General features: G+C 38.1%; 1 protein-coding gene across 1 annotated transcript in view; it reads right to left on the reverse strand.

Moving 5' to 3' along the window:
* The window catches only part of DNAJC15 (DnaJ heat shock protein family (Hsp40) member C15), a 62,478-nt gene that overhangs the window by 8,196 nt on the left and 30,994 nt on the right, over positions 1–23,288 (reverse strand). Inside the window, exons 4-5 of the mRNA XM_059995500.1 lie at positions 16,581–16,657; positions 10,051–10,121 (exon numbers count right to left, since the gene is read on the reverse strand). Of these exons, the coding sequence (XP_059851483.1) occupies positions 10,051–10,121; positions 16,581–16,657 (148 nt within the window). The remainder of the gene's footprint in view (positions 1–10,050; positions 10,122–16,580; positions 16,658–23,288) is intronic.

Raw genomic sequence — 23,288 nt, forward strand, 5'->3', positions numbered from 1 at the left:
AAGGCCCATATTATCTTGATAACAAACCAAACAAAGACATCACAAGAAAACTATAGATCAATATTTCTTATGAATGTGAATGCAAAAAACTCAACAAAATACTAGCAAACTGAATCCAGCAACATACTAAAAAAATTTTGTACACCATGACCAAGTGGGATTTATCCCAGGGATGAAAGATTGGTTTAACAGCCGAAAATCAATTAATGTAACCCACTACATCAACAGAATAAAAAGCAAAAAACAAAAATCACATAATAACCTGAATATGTGCAGAAAAAGCATTTGACAAAAACACTCAACAAACTTAGAAAGTAACTTCTTAACCTGACAAAGGGCATCTATGAAAAACCCACAGCTAATACCCCACTTAATGGGGGAAAGATTGGGTGCTTTTCCATAAGATGAGAACCAAGACAAGAATGTCCCTGCTTACAACTTCTTCTCAACATTGTACTGAGCTTCTATTCAGGGAAATTAGGTAAGGAAAAGAAATAAATTGTATCCAGATTGGAAAGGAAGAAGTAAAACAAACTCTGTTCATAGATGACATAGTTTTATATATAGAAAACCCTAATGAACTTACCAAAAAAACTACTGGAATAAACAAGTTCAGCAAGGTTGAAGGATATAAGATCAATATATAAAAATCAATGATATTCCTATACATTCACAATGAATAATTCAAAAATGAAATTAAGAAAATAATTCTAGGGACTTCCTTGGTGGCCCAGAGGTTTAGAATCCACCTGCCAGTGCAGGGGACTGGGTTCGAGCCCTGGTCTGGGAAGATCCTACATGCCACGGAGCAACTAAGCCCGTGAGCCACAACTAATGAGCCCGCACTCTAGAGCCCGCGAGCCACAACTACTGAGCCGGCGCTCTACAGCCCTCAAGCCACAACTACTGAGCCTGAGAGACACAACTACTGAAGCTCGCGTGCCTAGAGCCCATGCTCCGCAACAAGAGAAGCCACCACAATGAGAAGCCCGAGCACCACAACAGAGAGTAGCCCCCACTCGGTACAACTAGAGAAAGCCCACGTGCAACAACGAAGACCCAATGCAGCCAAAAATAAATAAATAAATAAAATATAATAAAAAAAGGAAAATAATTCTATTCACAACAGTATCAAAAAGAATAAAACACTTTAGAACTACAAAATATTGGTGAAAGAAATTAAAGAAGATCTAAATAAATGGAAAAACATCCCACGTCCATGGATCAGTAGGTTTAACGTTAAGATGGTAATACTCCCTAAGCTGACTTACAGATTCAGCACAATCTCTATGAGAATTCCAGTTGACTTGTTTGTAAAAACTGACAAGCTGATTCTAAAATTCACATGAAATTGCAAGGGACCCAGAACAGCCAAAACAATCCTATAAAAAAGAATAAAGTAAGAGGAGTCACACTTCAAAAAATTAAAACTTGGGCTTCCCTGGTGGCGCAGTGGTTGGGAGTCCGCCTGCGGATGCAGCGGACACGGGTTCGTGCCCCAGTCCAGGAAGATCCCACATGCCACGGAGCGGCTGGGCCCGTGAGCCATGGCCGCTGAGCCTGCGCGTCTGGAGCCTGTGCTCCGCTACGGGAGAGGCCACAACAGTGAGAGGCCCGCGTACCGCAAAAAAAAAAAAAAAAAAAATTAAAACTTATTACAAGGCAAAGGTTATCAAGACAGTGTGGTACTGGCACCAAAGACAAACATACAGATCAACGGAACAGAAGTGAGGATTGGGAGATGGGGTGCGGGTGGAGCTAAAGGATGATAGAGTTTCCTTCTGAGGTGATGAAAATGTTCTAAAATTGACTGTGGTAATGGTGGTACACCTCTGTAAATATACCAAAAACTACTGAATTGTACACTTTAAATGGATGAATCATATGGTACATGAATTATATCTCAATATAGCTGTTTTAAAACAACAGACAGAAGGCTCTGAAGAATACTTTGAGTCTGATTCAGTTTATCAGATCCTTATAGAGAATCACAGAAACCTAGGGTTGGAAGAGTCTTAAAGGGTTCTTACCTGTTACACAGTACATGAATACCTCATATTACATCACCAACAAACTGTCCTCCAACAGTTTTCAATCTCAGGTTACCTTTACTGCTTTGCTTGAACATCACTTTTTCCACTGCTGTAGCTCCAGTGCCTAGAACAGTGCCTAGCTCCCAGTAGGTACTTGTAATTAATTACTAGTTGACTGATATCTCATGAAGGGGAACTAGGATAGCTCCAACTACAAGCACAGTCTTCCTTATAGAGGTCCAATCTTCACTGCTCATAGTTTCTTCTAAGTGAACATAATTCTGCCTCCATAAAGGCACAGAAGAGAGACTTCACATATTCATGCAGCATTTTAAGTATTAGATATTGCATAGAAGTCCTCCAATTTTCTCACGATAGCAAGGTTTCTTATTCATTATTGCTTCACACAAAAACCTAGGAGTTACCCTTCTTCATTTTTACTACCTCCAATCCATGAGCTTTGTTGGCTTTATCTTCAAAATATATCCTGAACTGGACCATTCTTTACCTCCTTCATTACAAAACCCATAGTGTAAATCAATATCATTCTTTCTTTGGTAACAATTTTCTCTACTAACTTCCTTGCTTCCACTCTTGACATCCTACAGCTATCTTTTCTCCACAGCTGCCAAAGCAGACTTTCTCATATTGTAAATCAGATATCATATCATTCCCATTACACTTGAAGGTAAAAGCCAAAGTTCTTAGCATTAGCTCTCCAGCTACGTCATCATCTGGCCCTGGATGTTCTCTCCAATCATATTTCCTACCACTTTTCTCCTTCTCACTACACTCTAGCCAATCTCCTTACAATTCCAGAAATACACAGTATGTTCTCATTCCAAGACCTTTGCACTTGATGTTCCTTCTGCCTAAAATACTCTTCTTAAGATTTTTGCATGACTTCCTACTCCCTCAGGTCTTTGCTCAAATATTATCCCCTTACAGAGAATTTTAAGATGATACAAGTAATACTGCAATTGCCTCCTCTCCAGCCGCTGATCTCTAGCCCTCCCCCACTCTGCTTTATTTTTCTAAAAGCTCTTATTATCATGTGACGCTTTTCATACTAGCCTTTTCTGCCTAACTACTCCCAAAACTTAGTGGCTAACAACAACAATGTTTTTTTTCCCTCACTATTCCATGGATTAGCTGGGCAGTTCTCCTGAGCTGGGTCAGGGGAGCCAGGGCTGGATGGTACAGGGTGGCCTCACTGGGACTTCACCTGGGATGGCTCGTCCTTACTCTCAACTTGGTCTTTTATCCTTCAGGAGGCATAGACCAACCTGGTCTTCTTCATTTGGTAGTCTCCAGGTTCTAAGAGGGTAACGGCTGAAGCAGCAAAGCTTCTTGAGGCCTAGACTCAGAATTCATACAATGTTACTTCTGCTATATTCTGTTTTGTTGAATGAATGAATGACTACTCATATGACACTGCTTCCAGCTCCTCAACATCCTGTTTGGTTTCCTCTGAATACTACTTAGTTTGTCCATGTCTTCCAAAACCTAGCATCCAGAAAGGGACACAAAATTCTGGACAAGATCTAACTTCAGCTCAGTATAGCTGGGTAATAAATATTAGTTGAAAAAGTGAGTGACAAGTACAGAAGATTGTGGTAATATTCAGTCTCATAATACAGATACTGTGTGCCCTTTAATGCAGCTTAAGAATGCACTGGCTTATTTCTAGTGGCTTTTACACCGTTGAATCTTATAGCCTTTAAGATCAAATATACCCCCATGGCTCTTTCTCATGTGTAACACTGCCAAGTCTCTGCCCTATATTTACACAATTGATTTTGGGGACCTAAAAGAACATTACATTTACCCCTGGTGAATTTAAATTTAATCTCTTCTAATTCATTGATTTCTCTAGTTGATCATTTCCACCGACACACTTTTTGGTCTGAGACGAAAAAGTCTGAAAACTGTTGCTTTCATACAAAATACATGGCATTCAAAAAAATAATTACCTTGTATACCCAAAGAAGGCCTGAAAAGGGAGAAAATAAGTTCCTAGAGGAGTCTTAGGAACCCCTGGGGGTCCACAGTGCACGCCTTGCTAAGGCTGCTATACATCAATGAGAATGAACAAATGACTGCTCCACATTACAACATGGATGAATCGCACAAAGATAATGTTGACCCAAAGCAGCCAGATGCAAATGACTCGACATTCAAGAGAGAAGCTAACCTGTGATATATACATCAGGATAGTGGCTCCTTTTAAGGCTGCGGTACACTGAAAGGGGTCTTGAAAGTACCCCCACGCTTTTCAGGGGTATGGTGATGTTTTCGTCCTTGATCTGGGGGCTGTTTATATGAGTATGTTTGTAAAAATTTATTTAGATATATATTATGATGTGAACTTTGCTGCCTGTATTTTCTACTTCAATACAAAGAGAACCTAAAAATAAAAAGAGATTGAGGAGAAACATAATCTCTTTAAAAAAAGGAAATCAAATTACATCACTCTACTGCTTAAAACCTGACAGTAACTTCCCACTCTATTTAGAATAAAGTTCAAATATTGGGTTGGCCAAAAACGACCCAAATATTGGGTCGTTTGGGTTTTTCTGTGACATCTTACGGAATATTAATATTATACAAAACCTATAGTGTTTCACTACCATAAAGCATACTGTTTTCAAACTCTGGGCACCACTTCATCTCATGCAGCTTCTCCCCTTGCTTATTACACCCCTATCACACTAGTTTTCTCCCTTAAGCACAATAAGTTCTTTCCTCCTAGGAACATGCTAGTTCCTTAACTTTCCAACCACTCTTCACATGGCTAGCTTCTTTTCATCCCTTAGAGCTCCTCAGAGAGGCCTCCCCAATCATCCCATGTAAAGTTGCCTCTTTCCCGTATTCTATAATCTCAGGCCATTGTGCCCTTTATTGCACTTACTGCAATTTGAAGTAGGTTTAATTGTTTTTTGTCTGTCCCTCCACTAGAATGTATGTTGCACGAGGACAAGGATTTAGTTGCCCTGTTTTACAGTTTTTGGGGTTTTTTTAAATCTATGTATTTTATTTTTATTTATTTTTGGCTGTATTGGGTTTTCATTGTGGTGCACAGGCTTCTCATTGCGGTGGCTTCTCTTGTTGAGGAGCACGGGCTCTAGGCGTGTGGGCTTCAGTAGTTGTGGCACACAGGCTCAGTAGTTGTGGCTCATGGGCTCTAGAGCGCAGGCTCAGTAGTTGTGGCACACGAGCTTAGTTGCTCCACAGCATGTGGGATCTCCCCGGGCCAGGGCTCGAACCCGTGACCCCTGAATTGGCAGGTGGATTCTTAACCACTGCACCACCAGGGAAACCCCACTCTGTTTTACAGTTTAAATCCCAAGATTTATTAGCACAATGTTCTGACACCTTGTAGAAGTTGAATAAATAATTTCTGAATGAATAAAAAGAATAGTTTCAGGTCATTTCACATCAAGCTAATAAGTCTTTTAAAATTTTGATATGATCATTATATATTCATTTTCACAACACTATTTTACCTGTACATTTTATTTGTATGCCTTCTTTTTATTGATTTGCTTATTCATTCACTCATGAAAAAAATTAGAATTTATTAAATGTCAAACACATAGGTTCTAAAGATAAATAAGCCATGTTCTTTACTTTTAAACATCTCACCACTTATCAAGGAAAATTAATAAGTGAGAAAAACGAAATTACCTTATACAAAGTCTTAAATCTAATTAAAATGTTGAAATGAAGGGAAAGGAAAGATGAGCCCTCTAAAACAAATAATAGTCTAGTGCATCCATCAAAAACGGAAATTGAGCTAATTAGGCATCACTTTTCCTTCGTGATTCCATGTTGACTCTTAGTGATCATATCTTCCTTTTTCTAAATGTTTGAAATACATATTTTAAATGCAATATATTGTAATAAGTTGTAATATATTATTACCAGGGCTTCATGTCAAATTTGGCTTCTTTTACAATAAGGGTAATTAAGGAAAACCCATTCAACAGTATAATTACTTTGACTTGCTTTTAATCCCAATATTTAATTTAATTTTGATTTAAATACTATTAAAGAAGAGAGAGCATTATATGTTTATTGAAAGGGGACATACATGGAAAAAAGACTGAGAATGTGCTGCGGCAGGCAGATTTCAGCTAAGTGTAAGGAAGAACATTTTAGTAGTTACCGCTGCCTATCAGAGCACTGCTTTGCAAAGCAGGAAGCTCTCCATCACTAAATATCTTTAAGGAAAGCTAACAGGGCATTTTTCCCAGGATGAAGCAGAAAGATTTAGTAGGCAGCATTGATTAGACCAGTGTCCTCAAACTATGGTGAAGCACTTTTTAAAAAATTTTCTTGGATGTCACAGCAATGTCAAATGGCTATAAAGATTTCTGAATGCTTTTTTGCGGTACGCGGGCCTCTCACTGCTGTGGCCTCTCCCGTTGCGGAGCACAGGCTTCGGACGCGCAGGCTCAGCGGCTCACGGGCCCAGTTGCTCCGCAGCATGTGGGATCTTCCCGGACCGGGGCACGAACCCATGTCCCCTGAATCGGCAGGCGGACTCTCAACCACTGCGCCACCAGGGAAGCCCTGAATGCTTACTTTTGATTTCAGTTTTTGATTTGTTGCACACAGGTAACAAACTGGCCTGGTATGAACAGGCAAACTACATTTTGAGAAGCACTGGATTAGACAGTCTATGAGAGATCTCTGAGGTTCTACAGTTTTTCAAACTTACCTAGTCTGTCTTCCTATTTTCATTAGGCATTAATATCAAACTACTAACTTCATAACTAATCGTTTTCTCCAGTACTTTAAAAAAAATACAAGCGAAAAGATATTCTAAAAGCATTAGATCAAAGAGCTGAGACATTTTTACTGCATTAACCTTTTATCTCACTAAAAGAAAAGGCAAAATTTACTTTTTGTTTGTTTTTCAAAATTTACTTTTACCAAAGCACATCTGAACGCTCATTTAAAACTGGTTACAAAAAATTTATTTCCAGTTATCTCCCACACCTAATTTTCTGGTGTCACTTTCTTTGCACAAGCTAGTAATGAAATATGTAACAAGTTATCTTGATCACACATTTGAAGTTCTCGCTTTGTTTTACCAGCTGGTAGCAAAACCAAGAGAAAAGCCACGTGCAGGTGGGGTGGTGAGAGAAAGAATATGCATGAACTTCAGAAGCACTGGGTGGAGGGGTCAAGTGTTTGCAACCACCTATAAGTAACACTCAGTGGAGACCTGGCCAAGCAAATATGGTAAAGAATTGTAAAAAGAGCAGGCAAAGCTGAGAGCTGCCCGTTCTCATACTTCCCTAAACATTCCTGGCTTTTTCTCTGCAAGGACAGATACTTTCATTTAAAATCTATTATCTTCTTATAGAGACAGATTGTACCAGGTGAGGAATACCCTTATCTAAATATAACTACTGTAGAGTTAGAAATCAGAAAATATAAACCATTGTGAAAATAAATAACAAAATCCATTATCTTCTTCCCATTAAAAACGAAGCAAAACAAAACAACCTTCCTTCTCAAGAGATAATTTCCAGATTTATGAGCTATCATCTCCCAACTCCATCAAACATGAATTTTTTTCCCTCAAGTAGTTGCAATATTCCTTAAATCATCATACTTGTACTAGAGCAGGAGTTCTTAACTATGAGTATATGGATGGGTTTTAAGAAGTCTATGAACTCTCTGAAATTCCAAATATTATAAAACTTTGGGTGAATGAGCAATTATATGGACAAGATGTCTACAGCTGTCACATTTGTTGTTGACAACTGTTGATTAAAAGCATCTTTCTTAGGTTAAAAATGTGATCCGAATAGAAATATAAGGTACGGGTTCTTAATTAATTGAATAGGTATATAAAAGTATTACATTATATCATATATCCAAAAAAAGCTTTAGAAATAAATCCTTTCATTTTGTAGATGATAACATTGACATTTGGAGAGGTTAGGGGAGTGTTCAAGGCCATGCTGCTAGCTAGAAGGCAGAAGATGAAGAAGAAGAATGCTGGCTCCTACTTCCGGATCCATTCCCTCCCACTCTGCCACCAATGCAAGGCCAGACTAGAGGATACTAGTAAGCACACTAAGGACAGCCAACAACCCCAATTCTGATAAATATACAATCTCAGAATAAATCAAGTAATTCTTTAAACACTACTGGCTCATAACATAAACATTTTCTATATTTTACTAAAGGTATCTAAAAATATATATTCTTTTAGACACATTTTAGAGCTCACTTCCTTGCCAGTAGACACAATCAACAACTTGTCAATCATCTGAAATACATTAGTGCTTGATCCCACCGCAATCAACGAGAGAAGGGCATACACTTGATAAACTCCTCCCTCCCTCCCTCCCTTCCTTCCTTCCTTCCTCCCTTCCTACCTTTCTTTAATATTTTATTCCCTCCCTCCCTCCCTTCCTTTCTTTAATATCTTTATTGGAATATAATTGCTCTACAACGTCCCCATATCTCCTCCCTCATGTCCCTCCCACCCTCCCCATCACACCCCTCTAGGTGATCACAAAGCACCGAGCTGATCTCCCTGTGCTATGTGGCTGCTTCCCACTAGCTATCTATTTTACATTTGGTAGTGTATGTATGTCCATACCACTCTCTCACTTCGTCCCAGCTTACCCTTCCCCCTCCCCGCATCCTCAAATCCATTCTCTATGTCTGTGTCTTTATTCCTGTCCTGCCCCTAGGTTCATCAGAACCATTTAAACACATTTCTTTCTGAGTCAATTACTCTAAAAGCCCACAGTGCAAAGTAAATTAGTTGAATGGATCTTTTAGTAACTGTTGAAGCTGTTCAGAAATTTTAAGCAAAACCTCTTTTCAAAGTTTATTCTTTTGTTTATTCACACTAAAGAATAGCAAGTGCAAAAACCAAAGGAGATGATATTTAGTGAAAAGAATTTTTACAGTAATTGAGAAAGCTGAAAAAGAATGCCTGATTTTGGAGTCAGGATGGGTAGAAATCCAAAATTTGTTTTTAATTTTTTTCAAAATAATCTGAAAGTCTGTAAGAATCCAAGAAACCCTTTACTCTCTGCCCCCTACTCCCCCACTTCTGACTTCTGAAATACAGTGTAACCTTCTGCCATCTGTTATTTTAGAGCAGAAACAGTAATAAACATATGGGCTTTCTCTCTCAAGCAGCTGTAGGGTAGTTAAAGTTATAATAATTGTCTTTCTGTAAGATAAATCTACATGTAAAACCTGGCCAGTTAAAAAAAAATAGCTCAGCCTCAGAGCCTTCCAGAATAAAATTAAGAAATTCAGAATCATCTGTGACATACTACATTAAGAGATTTAGAGAATACCCTCCAAGTCTTGTACTTTTATGTGTATGGTTAAACAAACGTAATTCATGATGCCCAAATCAGTTAATACAGTCAAAGAGTCCACAAGTCATGTTTTTTCTTTCTCCATCAAAATGCTAGGAGCCTCAGGACTTCCCTGATGGTCCAGTGGTAAAGAATCTGCCTTCCAATGCAGGGGACGTGGGTTCAATCCCTGGTCGGGGAACTAAGATCCCACATGCTGCGGGGCAACTAAGCCCACACACAGCACAGCTACTGAGGTCATGCGCCTCAACAGAGAACCCATGCACCACAACTACAGAGCCCACATGCCCTGGAGCCCAAGCGCCACAACTAGAAAGAAGCCCGCGTGCCCCAAAGAAGATCCCGTGTGCCACAACAAAAGACCCTGCATGCCACAACTAAGACCTGACGCAGCCAAAAAAATAAAGAAAATAAGTAAGTAAAATAAATAAATATTTTTTAAAAAGATTAAAAAATGCTAGGAGCCTCAAACAGGGGTTAGATACTCATATGTAGAAATTGCTAACAAAGTTTTCCAACACTGATAACTATAAATGCATCACTTCGGTGGGTCACTGAACTCCAATCTAGAGGCTCATTTATTTATAAGAAAAACCACAACACATGTGACACATAAATTTCCATTTCAGCTATATAACAGGAATTTTACCTACCTTTATCTGGGTGATTCAAAATCATGATTCTCCTGTGAGCTGCTCTAATCTTGGCCTTGCCGGCAGATGGGCTGTAAAAAGAAATTAAAGTGCTTATAACAAATAGTGTCAAATGCAGATTATAAATTAATGGTTTATATGAGTTTTAAGAAATTAAAAACTAATGAGAATTTCACCATCTTGTGGATAAATATGAAATTACAGTTTGTCACTTCATTCTACCAACCATCAAAATAAATCATATTCAATGCTGCATGTACTTTCCTTCAGTCCTTATGCTCAATTAAAAAAACATATACACAATATAAGGATAGGAGAATCATAGCCTGTAGACTATTACTGTGAGTTTGAAAATTTATGCTTCAAGCTCTTTGAGGGGAAGGCAGTATATATAATGTAACAAACAGGTATTTGAACTCTAGGGCTACCAGACTTCAGGATTTTAATCCCAGCACTGCCATGAAAGATGGGGTAGCCTTGGTCAAATTTTTTACCCTCTCTGAGCTTCGGTTTCTTCATTGTGACACAGGGATAGGAACAACATAGTCCTCATAGAGCAATTACAAGGATTAAATTAGTTGATGCCAACAAAGTGCTACAGCAGTGCCTGGTGTGTAGCAAATGTTCCATAATAGTTAGCTTTTACTATTATTATCTTTCAACAGAACATCTCAAAACCCTTAATAGCTCATAATTTATTTAGCTTTGTGAGAAAACTACGGGAAAAGCTTGGCTGTTAGAGCCTATGCTCTAAACAAAAATTAAAGGAGAAAGTTAAATAAACCTAAAATTATTCCTGCAAAACCTAATTTATCCAGTACTGGAACTCCTTCTCTCTAGTACATTTTCCAGGTAAGGAAAAAAATTAACACTAATAATAATAAGATCCTGGTGTTCCTACTTAATATTTATACTAGTTTATCTAAGCTGCTTTTCTGAGCCTCAAATGGAAATAACAGTAGCTGACTCAAAGCACACAGTGGTTGCTGTGAAACTCAAAATCATCTATACGGATGAACCACACTGTAGGGGCTAAACGCAGGAACTTTTAGAGACATTCAGACACTGGTTTAAATCCATCACTCATAATCTGTAAAACTTTGTCTTGGGACTTCCCTGGTGGTCCAGTGGTTAAGACTCCGTACTTCCTCTTCAGGGGACGCGGGTTCGATCCCTGGTTGGGGAATCAAGATCCCACATGCCGTGTGGTGCGGCAAAAACAAACAAACAAAAACACTTCATCTTGCTTACTTGAACTCTCTGACTTATAATTTTCTCACAAGCAAAATTTTCTCATAAGCATACCTCCTAGGATTATTTTAAGGACAAGTTAGATTATATAAGCAAAAAGGATGAGCATGACCTGGCATAAAGTTAGTGTTCAAAGAATAGTAGTTATTATCATGAACATAAAGAATGCTTATGAAAGTGTATTACATTTCCTACTTTTTAAAAAATGGGGTATAAATAATCTAATCTAGCATATCTTGAATGACTCAAAAAGCATTATCATGAGTATCAATTAAGTGCAAAGAAACTCTCAAGGTCTGCAGTGGTTTGCTTGCCCTTCTCCTAAATGGTCATAAAATGCTATCCATTTAAGTTCTTCTGTCTGTTTTGAACACTGCCTTCCTTGCTGTCAGTTGTCAATCCTCAATTCTGCCAGTGTTCCAGTCTCTAGCTATTACCTGCCAGTTACTTGCTACTTCTAATCTCCTGGGGTTAAGTAACAGATCATCAAACATGTTAAAATACACTATCAATTGCTACATAAGCATATAAACATTCTTCTATAAATAAAATAAATAAGTCAAGTCAAAAAAAAAACAAACAAAAACAAAACAAAAAAAAGCAAGTCAAAAGAGAAATCAAAAAAAATCTTGAGACAAATGAACAACCTACCAAAACTTATGGGATACAGCCAAAGCATTTCTAAGAGGAATTATAGTAATAAAAGCCTACATTCAGGGGGAAAAAAAAGAACTCAGATAAACAACCTAACTTTACACCTCAGAGAAGTATAAAAAGAAGAACAAACTAAGCCCAAAACTAGTAGAAGGAAAATAAAGATCACAGTGAAAATAAATGAAATAGAGACTAAAAAGACCAAGAAACCAAAAATCAATGAAACTAAGAGCTAGTTTTTTGAGAATATATACAAAACAGACAAACCACTAGCTAGATCACCAAGAAAACAGAGGACTCAAGTAAAATCAGAAATGAAAAAGGAGAGATTACAACTGATACCACAGAAATACAAAGGATAAGAGACTACTGTGAACTGTACTATACAATAACAAATTGGACACCCTAGGAGAAATAAGTGGATAAATTCCTAGAAACAAAGCATCTACCAAGACTGAATCATAGAAAATATGAACAGACCAGTTACTACTAATGAGACTGAATCAGCAATCAGAAAACTTCCAACAAAGAAAAGTCCAGGACCAGATGTCTTCACTTAATTCTCCCAAACATTTAAAGAATAATTAACACCAATCCTTAAACTCTTCCAAAACATGGAAGAGGAGGAAACACTTCCAAACTCATTTTATGAGGCTAGCATTACCCTGACACCAAAACCAGACAAGGGCACTACAAGAAAAGAAAAATACAGGCCAATATCCCTGATGATCACAAATGCAAAAATTCTCAACAAATATTACCAAATCGAATTCAACAATACATTCAAAGAAAGGATCATATACCATGATTAAGTGGGATTTATTCCAAACAAAACGAAGGATAAAAATCACATAGTCATTTCAATAGATGTAGAAGCAGCATTTGACAAAATTCAATATCCATTAATGATAAAAACTCTTGACAAGGTTGGTATAGAGGGAACGAACCTCAACATAATAAAGACCATATATGAAAAGCCCACAGCTAACATTATACTCAATGATGAAAAGATCAGATCAGAAACAAGACAAAGCTGCCCACTCTCACCACCTTTATTCAACATAGCATTGGAAGTCCTAGTCAGAGCAATTAGTCAAGAAAAAGAAATAAAAGGCATCCAAATGAGAAAGGAAGAAGTAAAACTGTCATTATTTGCAGATGACATTTTTACCTATAAAAAACCCTAAAGACTACACCAAAAAACTGTTAGAACTAATCAACAAATTCAGTAAAGTTGCAGGCTCTAAAATCAATGTACAATAATTTATTGTTTCTATATACTAATAACAAACTATCAGAAAAATCAAGAAAACAATCCCATTTAAAATTGCATCAAAAACAATAAAATACCGAAGAATAAATTTAACCAAGGAGGTGAAGACCTGTACACTGAAAACCAGAAGACACTGATGAAAGAAACTGAAGACACAAAAAAATGCAAAGATATTCTGTGCTCATGGATTGGAAGAAGTCATTTTTTAAAAATGTCCATACTATCCAAAGCACTATACAGATTCAATGCAACTTATATCAAAATTCCAAAGGCATTTTTCACAGAAATAGAACAAAAATTCCTAAAATTTGTATGGAACCAACCACAAAAGATCCTGAATAACCAAAGGAATCTTGAGAAAGAACAAAGCTGGAGGCATCAAACTTCCTGATTTCAATCTATCAATATATTACAAATGCTCTAGTAATCAAACAGTATGGTATTGGCATAAAAAGACACATAGATTAATGGTACAGAACAGAGCCTAGAAATAAACCCATACCTATACAGTCAATTAATTTACAACAAAGGAATAGAGAATATACAGTAAGGGAAAGGATAGTCTCTTCAATAAATGGTGTTTATTGGGAACAGAAAATCTGAACAGTCATATGCAAAGGAATAAAACTGGACCTTTATCTTGTACCACACAAAATTAACTCAAAATGGATTAAAGACTTAGATGTAACACCTTAAAACTACTAGAAGAAAATATAGGATATAAGCTCCTTGATATTGGTCTTGTAAAGATTAAGCAAGATGAGAGAATCCTAGTTCTTAAACAAAGCATTAAAAATTAAACGTAGCTCTGATATATCTCCAGTATAGACAATTCCACCACAAATTGAAAATGTAACTTTAAATTAAATATCATTTTGCCTAGATCAGGGATTTCAAACTGCTCCCTGGAATGCATTTGACTGGGAGTAGGTGAGTGGGGTGTATAGAACAGAGTAGTGTTCCCTGATCCTGTAGCAAATGGAGCAGTTTGGGTCTCATCTTTTTCTACTACTAGTCTATTGAATAACATTTAAACAGAGTTCCACAGAAGTTTTTAGAAAGTCTGAAAATCACAAATGTGTGCATAATTTCAGAATATATCAGGTATATTAAGTTTTCCTGGGCAGCTCAGTAAAATATTTCAGGCTTACGCAATATGTAAGAATATACAGAGTCATCTGGTAACATAGTCATCTAGTAACATAGGGGTTTCTTTGTTTTTAAATAGAGTATCAACAGAGTCAAGCTCCATTTTGTCTTTACCTACTTGTTATGCAGTCTAAATCATTTGGATTCACTTATCACAGAAAATGGAACCACAGCAATGTATTCACACTTTGAGAATCTCCTCAAAATCAATGCCGCCTGACTGAAAGAAAGGGCTAGAGGAAAGCAAATAAGGTCCACCTTTCTATTTAATGTGTTAAGGGCAAATATTTAGCTTCTGCATTCATGACAGAGATGGGAACGGAGCGGCACCAACATTTATGCAGCACCTGTTATCTGGCAGGCACGTGGATAAAAAGGTGACTCATGTCATTACAAATTCCGACAAGGCAGATATTATTAATTCCAAATCAAAAATGAAGACGCTGAAGTGCAGAAAAGCTAACAATAAGTGCCTCAGCGACAGAATCAGGACGAGGATCTGTCTGCTTACCTGATATTTATTGGGTAGTTACCAAGTTCTACGTTTATGCTAAAACTTCATATGTGTTCATCTTCGCAGCAACCCTATGCAGTAGAAACTAATATTTTCTCTATTTTACAAATGATGAGACTGATGTCACGCACCTAACAGGTGGTAAAAATGGTATTTGTACCTAGATTCACTTGTTATCAGAGTCTGTGCTGTTAGCCACTCAATTTTCCTTGTGAAATTTTGTACAGCTTCCAGCTCAATGGGATAAAACTTTATAACCATGTATCTTAAGTCAACTCCTAATTATCTTTCCTAAAAACAGGAGTACCTTGGATGATATTAAATGATACCCTCAAAAACTTTTGTGTTTGGTTTAATAATGTGCATCATATTCATATTTCAACACTATGAATGGGATGATATGGGGGCCCAAGAAAAATAACAATGCCACTCTGAATAATATTAAAGAAAAGAATAGTTAGCAATACAGCTAATTTCCTAGTTTGGTTCCCCTGCTTAAAATCATTTCTATTTTTTGTATTCTCAGTGAGAGAGCCCATTTCTTCTTATTTTTTAATTTTTTAAAATAAATTTATTTTATTTATTTATGGCTGCACTTGGTCTTCACTGCTGCACACGGGCTTTCTCTAGTTGCAGCGAGCAGAGGCTACTCTTCATGGTGGTGCACAGGCTTCTCGTTGCAGTGGCTTCTCTTGTGTGGAGCACGGGCTCTAGGGGAATGGACTTCAGTAGTTGTGGCACGCAGGCTCAGTAGTTGTGGCGCACGGGCTTAGCTGCTCCGCAGCATGTGGGATCTTCCCAGACCAGGGCTCGAACCCGTGTCCCCTGCATTGGCAGGCGGATTCTTAACCACTGCACCATCAGGGAAGCCCCCATCTCTTCTTATATTTAAATGAAGCACCAAGCTAAATTGAGCTGTTCCTCCCCTACCCACCTTTTTGTTTTTTCTTGATTAGTCATAAGAAATTACAAAATGTTTGGCCTTAAATATCTGCTAATCTAAAAGAGATTTAAAAGTTCTGTTGATACAGGACTTTATGATCTATTCTCCTTAATTATGTTGACTAAGTCACCATAAGATGTGTTGTAGCTAACATATTGTAACCAACCCCCATAAAAATTTGAGTGAGCTCTAAGGGAACATAAGGTAAACAAATATAGATACTAGTGAATCTATGGTAGGGGATGTATTATTAACTTTAAGTGTTAAATGATATACAGCAATCACATAATATCATTAACTTTCTCCAAGCCATTCAAAGTTAGACAATAAATGGATACTAAGGTAAAACAAATATAATGAAATATGCTAGATGTCAAATTGTGGAACTAAGAAAGAACTGTGAAACAGATCCCAAAAATATGATACATATCAAATTAGAAAACTGACTCCAGAAAGAATTCATTGTCACAATAAAGGTTATTTTGATAATTGCATTGGAACTTTAGTATTAAAATACAATAGCTCCTTGTTAAGAAATAAAGGCACATCACAAATACGCCTGATTTTTTTTAGGGGTGGTAGGATAATTTCTTAGATTTGAGGTTTTAAAATGTAAAAATTTGACATTTTCTCCTCTGCCTCCTATTCATAATTTAAAATATAAGGATAACTTTACTGTCACATTTTCTTCTTTTTCAAGACAAACTTAGCCACAGAACAAAATAATACTTATGCAGCACACCTACCTTACACCTAAAATAAGACTTGCTTCTTGCCTACTCATTTTCTGTTCAAATCCTCCTTTATAGTAGGATGAAAAACTCTATAGAGGAAAGAAAGAGCAAGAAATAATTAGTTCCACATATGAGATAGCATGACCTCAATCCCATCACACAGCTGCAATAAGAGTAATGTATTTTCCAGGGCTTCCCTGGTGGCGCAGTGGTTGAGAATCTGCCTGCCAGTGCAGGGGACACGGGTTCGAGCCCTGGTCTGGGAGGATCCCACATGCCGCGGAGCAACTGGGCCCGTGAGCCACAACTACTGAGCCTGCGCGTCTGGAGCCTGTGCTCCGCAACAAGAGAGGCCGTGACAGTGAGAGGCCCGCGCACTGCGACGAAGAGTGGCCCCCGCTCGCCACAACTAGAGAATGCTCTGGCACAGAAACGAAGACCCAACACAGCCAAAAATAAATTAATTAATTAACTCCTACCCCCAACATCTTCTTAAAAAAAAAATTTTTCAAAAAAAAAAGAGCAATCTATTTTCCAGAAGTCAACTTGGAATTGTGGGAGGTGGGGAGGGAGAGCACTAAACAATAATCCTCTACAAGAAATTATGACCAAGATAAACACTACACTGAAGGAATAAAACAGGTCAGTAGAAGCAAAAGGCCTGAACTTTATCTAAGCTCTACGGTAATTTTCTCATTGGATAACCTTGACCAAGTCACTTACTGTAGAGATGACAGACATCTTTTTAACCTACTAGACTGGCTGACTGAGAAAGAGGAGAAGCTGACAACGTGAGGAGGACACCAGGATATTAGACAGGGAGGCCAAGAGACCGGAAGACTAGACTGAAAGGTCAATGTGGCTGGAGACGCCTGAGCAAGGAGAGAAGTAGTAGAGAGATAACAGGCGCCAGATTGTGGAGGGCCTTGGAAGCAATGGAAATGATTTAGGATTTTATTCTCAGTGGTAGGAGAACCAGAGCACTGGGGTAACAGATTTGACTTGGTTTTAAAAGAATTACTCTAACTGCTGTGTAGAGAATAGAAAGACAGGTACAGAGTGCAGGCAGGAGACCAGTTAAGATGACATAACAGTAATCTAGGCAAGAGGTGATGCTGGTATGGACCAATGTGGTAGTACAGGAGGAGGTGAGAGCTGTCAGATTTTGGATGTACTTTGAAAGCAGAAATAACATTTGCTTGGATTGAATATGGGATATGAGAAAAAGCAGGGAACTAAAGATGATGCAGTAAACGCTGCTATACACTGCACAGATCCCCCTTCAGAGCTGAGGCACTTACTCCGCAGACACTGGGGCTGCCGCTGGCAGACAGCACTCAGCTGTCAACCTCCAGCAATTGCCTTGGCTGAAGAATGTCAGGCTCACGCCCCCTTCACAGGAGGGTCTCTAGCTGATGACTGGCTGACGTCAGGGTATAAACACTGTGCTTCTCCAGGGCTCAGTCCTTGGACTTCTTAGCTATATTTACCTCCCAGGTGATGTCACTTAGCTTCATGGCCTCTTGCCCCAAATCGGGATAATCACGATGAGTCACCTGAGCGTCAGAGGTCCCGGGGGGTTCGCCGTCTCAGGCCTTTTACTAAGACTGCACTGCAGCCTAAATTATCCCTCCATTCTTCTTCCTTCTCTTGCCTCCTGGAGCTGTTGATCCTAAGAGCATTCTCTAATAAACTAACAGCTTGCTAAACTTTGTCTCACTCTGCAAATGACTGCAAGGTTTCTGGCCTAAACTGCCATTAGTGACTTAGACAAGGCGTGGTTATTTGTTACTTGTTTCTTGTGGGTAACACATATCAGGAGATTGGTTTTGGTTACATTAAGGTTCAAAAATGTCTATGTAAGTGGAGGAAAAGTCTGACCTGGAGATAACATTTGGGAGTCATGAGTACACAGACGGTATTTAAAAGTGTGAGACTAAATGAGATCACCTAGAGTGGGAGTGTAGATATGAAGTCCAAAGACTGAGCCCTAGAAACTGCAACATTTAATGGCACAGAGATGGAGAGGAATCAGTAAAGGAAACTGTGATGGCCTAGTGGTGCAGAAGGAGGAAAAGCAGATGCCAAAAGTGAGGAAGTGAAAAATAGTTTCAGGGCTTCCCTGGTGGCGCAGTGGTTGAGAGTCTGCCTGCCGATGCAGGGGACACGGGTTCCTGCCCCGGTCCGGGAGGATCCCACATGCCACAGAGCGGCTGGGCCCGTGAGCCATGGCCGCTGAGCCTGCGCGTCCGGAGCCTGTGCTCCGCAACGGGAGAGGCCACAACAGTGAGAGGCCCGCGTAGCAAAAAAAAAAAAAAGAGTTTCAAATGCTTCCAATAGGTCAAGGAAGACAAGAACTGAGGGCTGACGGCTGGATTTACCCTTTGGTAAATCTAAGTCTAGTGAAGGTACTGGAAGTGAAGATTTGATTAGAGTGAGTTTAAGAGAGAACAGGAGAGGGCTTCCTTGGTGGCGCAATGGTAAAGAATCCACCTGCTAATGCAGGGGACACGGGTTCGAGCCCTGGTCCGGGAAGATCCCACATGCTGTGGAACAACTAAGCCCGCCCGCCACAACTACTGAAGCCCACGCGCCTAGAGCCTGTGCTCCGCAACAAGATAAGCCACTGCAATGCGAAGCCCGCGCACCACAACGAAGAGTAGCCCCTGCTCACCACAACTAGAGAAAGCCTGCGCGCAGCAACGAAGACCCAATGCAGACAAAAATAAATTTAAAAAACAAAAACAAAAAAACACAGAACAGGAGGAAAGGAATGGGAGACAGCAAAGAGAGACAACTCTTCAGGAGCTCTTAAACAAGATGCATGAACTCAACTTTTAGAAGGAAAAAAATTCACACATGATTGAATGCGTGCATGTTTCTAAAACGTGAACCCATATTTTTCTAAGGAAAAACAAAGTGTATGCTTGCATAAAACAAAATCTGAAAGTATACACACCAAAATGTTATTTTGGGGTGGTGGAATTATGAATAATTATTTTCTTCATGTTTATTTTTACTTTCTAAATTTTCAACAATAAACACAGTTACAAATACAATTTTTTTTTAAAAAAAAGGGACTAAAAGGAAACCAACTAAATTATTAGAGCTTAAGAAATGAGTCCTAAGGAGCCAGATCTGGTCATTTGTATAAGCTATTCTCTTTGAACAGCTTGTCATAAATTTCCATTGGTAATAATTCCCTGGTAATTAACTCATTCAACAAATACATTAGCACCTACTATGTGCCAGGACCTTTTCAAATGAGACAAGTGAAGTTCTGTCCTTTATCACATAGATGCTAATCTATCAATGTACCAGTACTGTGAGGAATATGATGTACTATTCCAAATTTCAAGTAATTAACAATCTCGTAAGAAAACAAAAAACAACCCCCTTCTCCAAATTGTGAGGGGAGGAAGGGAAGCAAATTGTTTAAGCACACATACTAATGTGGACAAATTATGTATATATACACAAGCACACACACACAGGGGAATATATAAAGGAATAAGAGATATATAGGGGAATACATATAAAGGAATAGAAAACTTAACAGAGGAAGAACAGCTGGTTTTAAGGTTTCTCTCAGGTGATCAAAATTTTTACTAGATGCATACCTTACTCCCTAATATTTCTATGAGTATCTACCTTTGTGAGCTCCAAATTTTCAGCATAATAAATTGATGATGTTTCATGAACTGTCATTTCCACTATATTCACAAAGCTCATTAACCCTAAAAGTAGCCATTATATCTAAGCAAATTTTTTACTTTGTTTTTTCCAGGTAGAAAAGGAGACTAAGAAAAGGTTACTTAAAGTCTAGCAACTGGATGAGACTCATACCCTAAAACACTGACCTGTTTACAAATAAGCTTACAAGTAAATATACAATCATCATAATCCTTCTAAAGGAGCTATATCATTTTTGAGGATAGACATTTAATATTTGGGGGCTATATACAGAAAGGCAGACAGAGAAAACAACGAAAATCAACTGCTCATGCTACTTCAGAAAAAATCATGCCTTCTAAACTCATATGGAATTTAGGTTTTACATTACATAATTTTAAAAAGAAATTGTAAGCCCTTTGAAGCTTACAAGTAATATACCAATACTGCATTATATTAGGATATACAGACAAAGCCAATGCAGAACTATTTTCTGACAACACTGGTGGGTCAAGGAAATGTTTAAATTCAAAAAGATGTGATTACAATAAGGAACACAAAACAGATGGAGTAGATGGTTATATTTTTCTAATAGAATTTCCAAGAACAGAAATAGTGGGATTTATTCTGCTGTCTATTGGAAACATACCCTGAACCTTACAAATTATTATTTTGTATTATTTTATTTATAAAGTATATATATAAACAAAAATCAAAATAATTTTCCTTCTAAAATTAACATTGAATGCTGTAGTGCTATATATTATTAAAGAAGATGTGAAACGAACCAAGTTAAAGTCTTCATTAGCTAATTTACTCAATCACTTGAAACATAAAAGCCCTCCAAACAACCAGGAAAATATATCATTCCATAGTCTTAAGAGAAGAAACACATTTACCATAAACTATAAACTTTAATCATGTACAATAATCTATCTGATTTATAGAGCCACAGGATGACTTTAATTAGTGTTATTTCCATGAATTTCACTTAACCATAAAACAATGTAAGTCCAATTTTAAAAACTTGTATTCAAGTAAAAAGAAAAATTAACAAATAGAAAAATAAAAGCCTCAAAAGAAGATAAATGACTTGGGTTTTTTCCCCAAGAAAAAAATTAGGGGTAATTAGACAATAGCTGGGTCAATAATATACATTAATACTTAAAAAAAATCAAGTAAAAGGTACTGGTTCAAAACAGCAGACTTAATAATAAAAGTCTTTTGCTTTCCAAAGTGCCCGTGAAATGAGAAAAGATATTTTAAACAAGAAAAATCCGTAAGAGGCCTAGAAAACAAGAAATGGATCAAGTAGCAAACCAGAAAGTTTAAAGAAATCCTGGAAGATTGAAAATAGGTAAGACTGCACATATAGAAAAAAAATCACAGCAGCCCCAATTTAGCAGCCCCTCTGACTAAATTCAGAGTCAACAAATACAAAAAATAACATCAGGGTAATTAATTAAACCAGAACAGCAGAGAGAGATGATTCCTAACTCCATTAGCATTGGGCATAAGGGCCTGCCGCCTACCACTTTAGCCTCAGGCCAAGAAAGAGAATCATATGCCTGGGATGCACCCAGCTGTGGGTGGTAGGTCCCAAGAGAAGCAAAGGTACCAACAGATCGCACTGAACCCAGAGGGCTGAAGAGGGGGACAGTTATGCCAAGCAGTAAAATACACATAGTACTCAACCACTCCTGGGTTCTGGAGGTTCCAAGACTGCCTCTGGGCTCCTTGATTTGGAAGAGACATGACTGTTGATATAAGCCACCTACGTGCTCACAGCACACTGCCAATCTTCTCATTCAATTAAATTGTTGAAGTAAATCTACCAGACTGCTGAGAAAGGCCACTTATATGAGTTCCAGGAGCAGAGACACATTGGAAGGAAAAAATAAAGAAAAAATATATGAGGATCTAACAGAACAAAAAACAGACAATTTTCACATAACCCAAGGCTAAAAATTCCTGTGAAATTTCAGAACATCAATAATACAGAGAAAATCCCCCAAATTTCCAGCACTAAACAACAAACACACAAACAAAAATCACCCCAACCTAAAAACCAAAAGCACAAATGAAAGAACATCAAAATCAAAACAAGCAGTGTACAAAGGAAAAAGAACACCAGAAAATCTGGCTAAGTCTGAGAGTACCAAAAAATGTGGCTGAGAGTATGCAGGAAAGTATAAAGGTGGGCACGGAGACTCCGTCTGAGCAGAGACTTCTGTAGTATCCCTCTAATACTGGCTCCACCAGATTCCAAGGAGCCAGCGGCTACATGACAACAGTGAGAGGGAAAGAAACAAACTCTCCATGCATTCCATATGAACAAAATTATTCTAGGCAATATTCCAGAAGAATGGGAAAAAAAGCATGAGAAAAAGAAAGATGAGATTTAAGAAAAAGATGATGTTAAAGCATCAAAGAAGCGAATAAAGTTTAAGAAAAAATGAAAAGAGAACCCATGGGAACTTGAGCCTTGAACATTCTCTTTTGAATGACAGGGATTTATTGACACACAACTACAGTCCCTATTTGTTAGTAACTCTATTTGATTCAATAATGAACACAGTTACAAAATCAAAACACTGTAAATGCTGTGCTTATGAATTTGGCTTTTTGGAATCAGTGCCAAGAGGAAGTATGTATATATTTCATTCCTCAATTTCCCTGGTACAATTAATATTTAAAGAAGTATTTTAAAAACTCCTATCTTCACTGAGGTATAATTATGATGATGATAAAGATATTCCAAGATGTTTCACTGCAAACTGCAAGAGTAGTACTTTGTGGAAAAGGGGCCAGATTTATCAAAAGGCACTTGTCTTAACTTGAAGCCCACAAAAGGGAGGGAAAGGGGGCACGTATCACTTTTCTCTCCTTAAGAAATGCAGGGGCCGGGACTTCCCTGGTAGCGCAGTGGTTAAGAATCTGCCTGCCAATGCAGGGGACACAGGTTCGAGCCCTGGTCCAGGAAGATCCCACATGCCGCGGAGCAACTAAGCCCATGAGCCACAACTACTGAGCCTGCACTCTAGAGCC

Source organism: Delphinus delphis, chromosome 18 (genome assembly GCF_949987515.2).
Source record: "Delphinus delphis chromosome 18, mDelDel1.2, whole genome shotgun sequence".
NCBI lineage: Eukaryota > Metazoa > Chordata > Mammalia > Artiodactyla > Delphinidae > Delphinus > Delphinus delphis.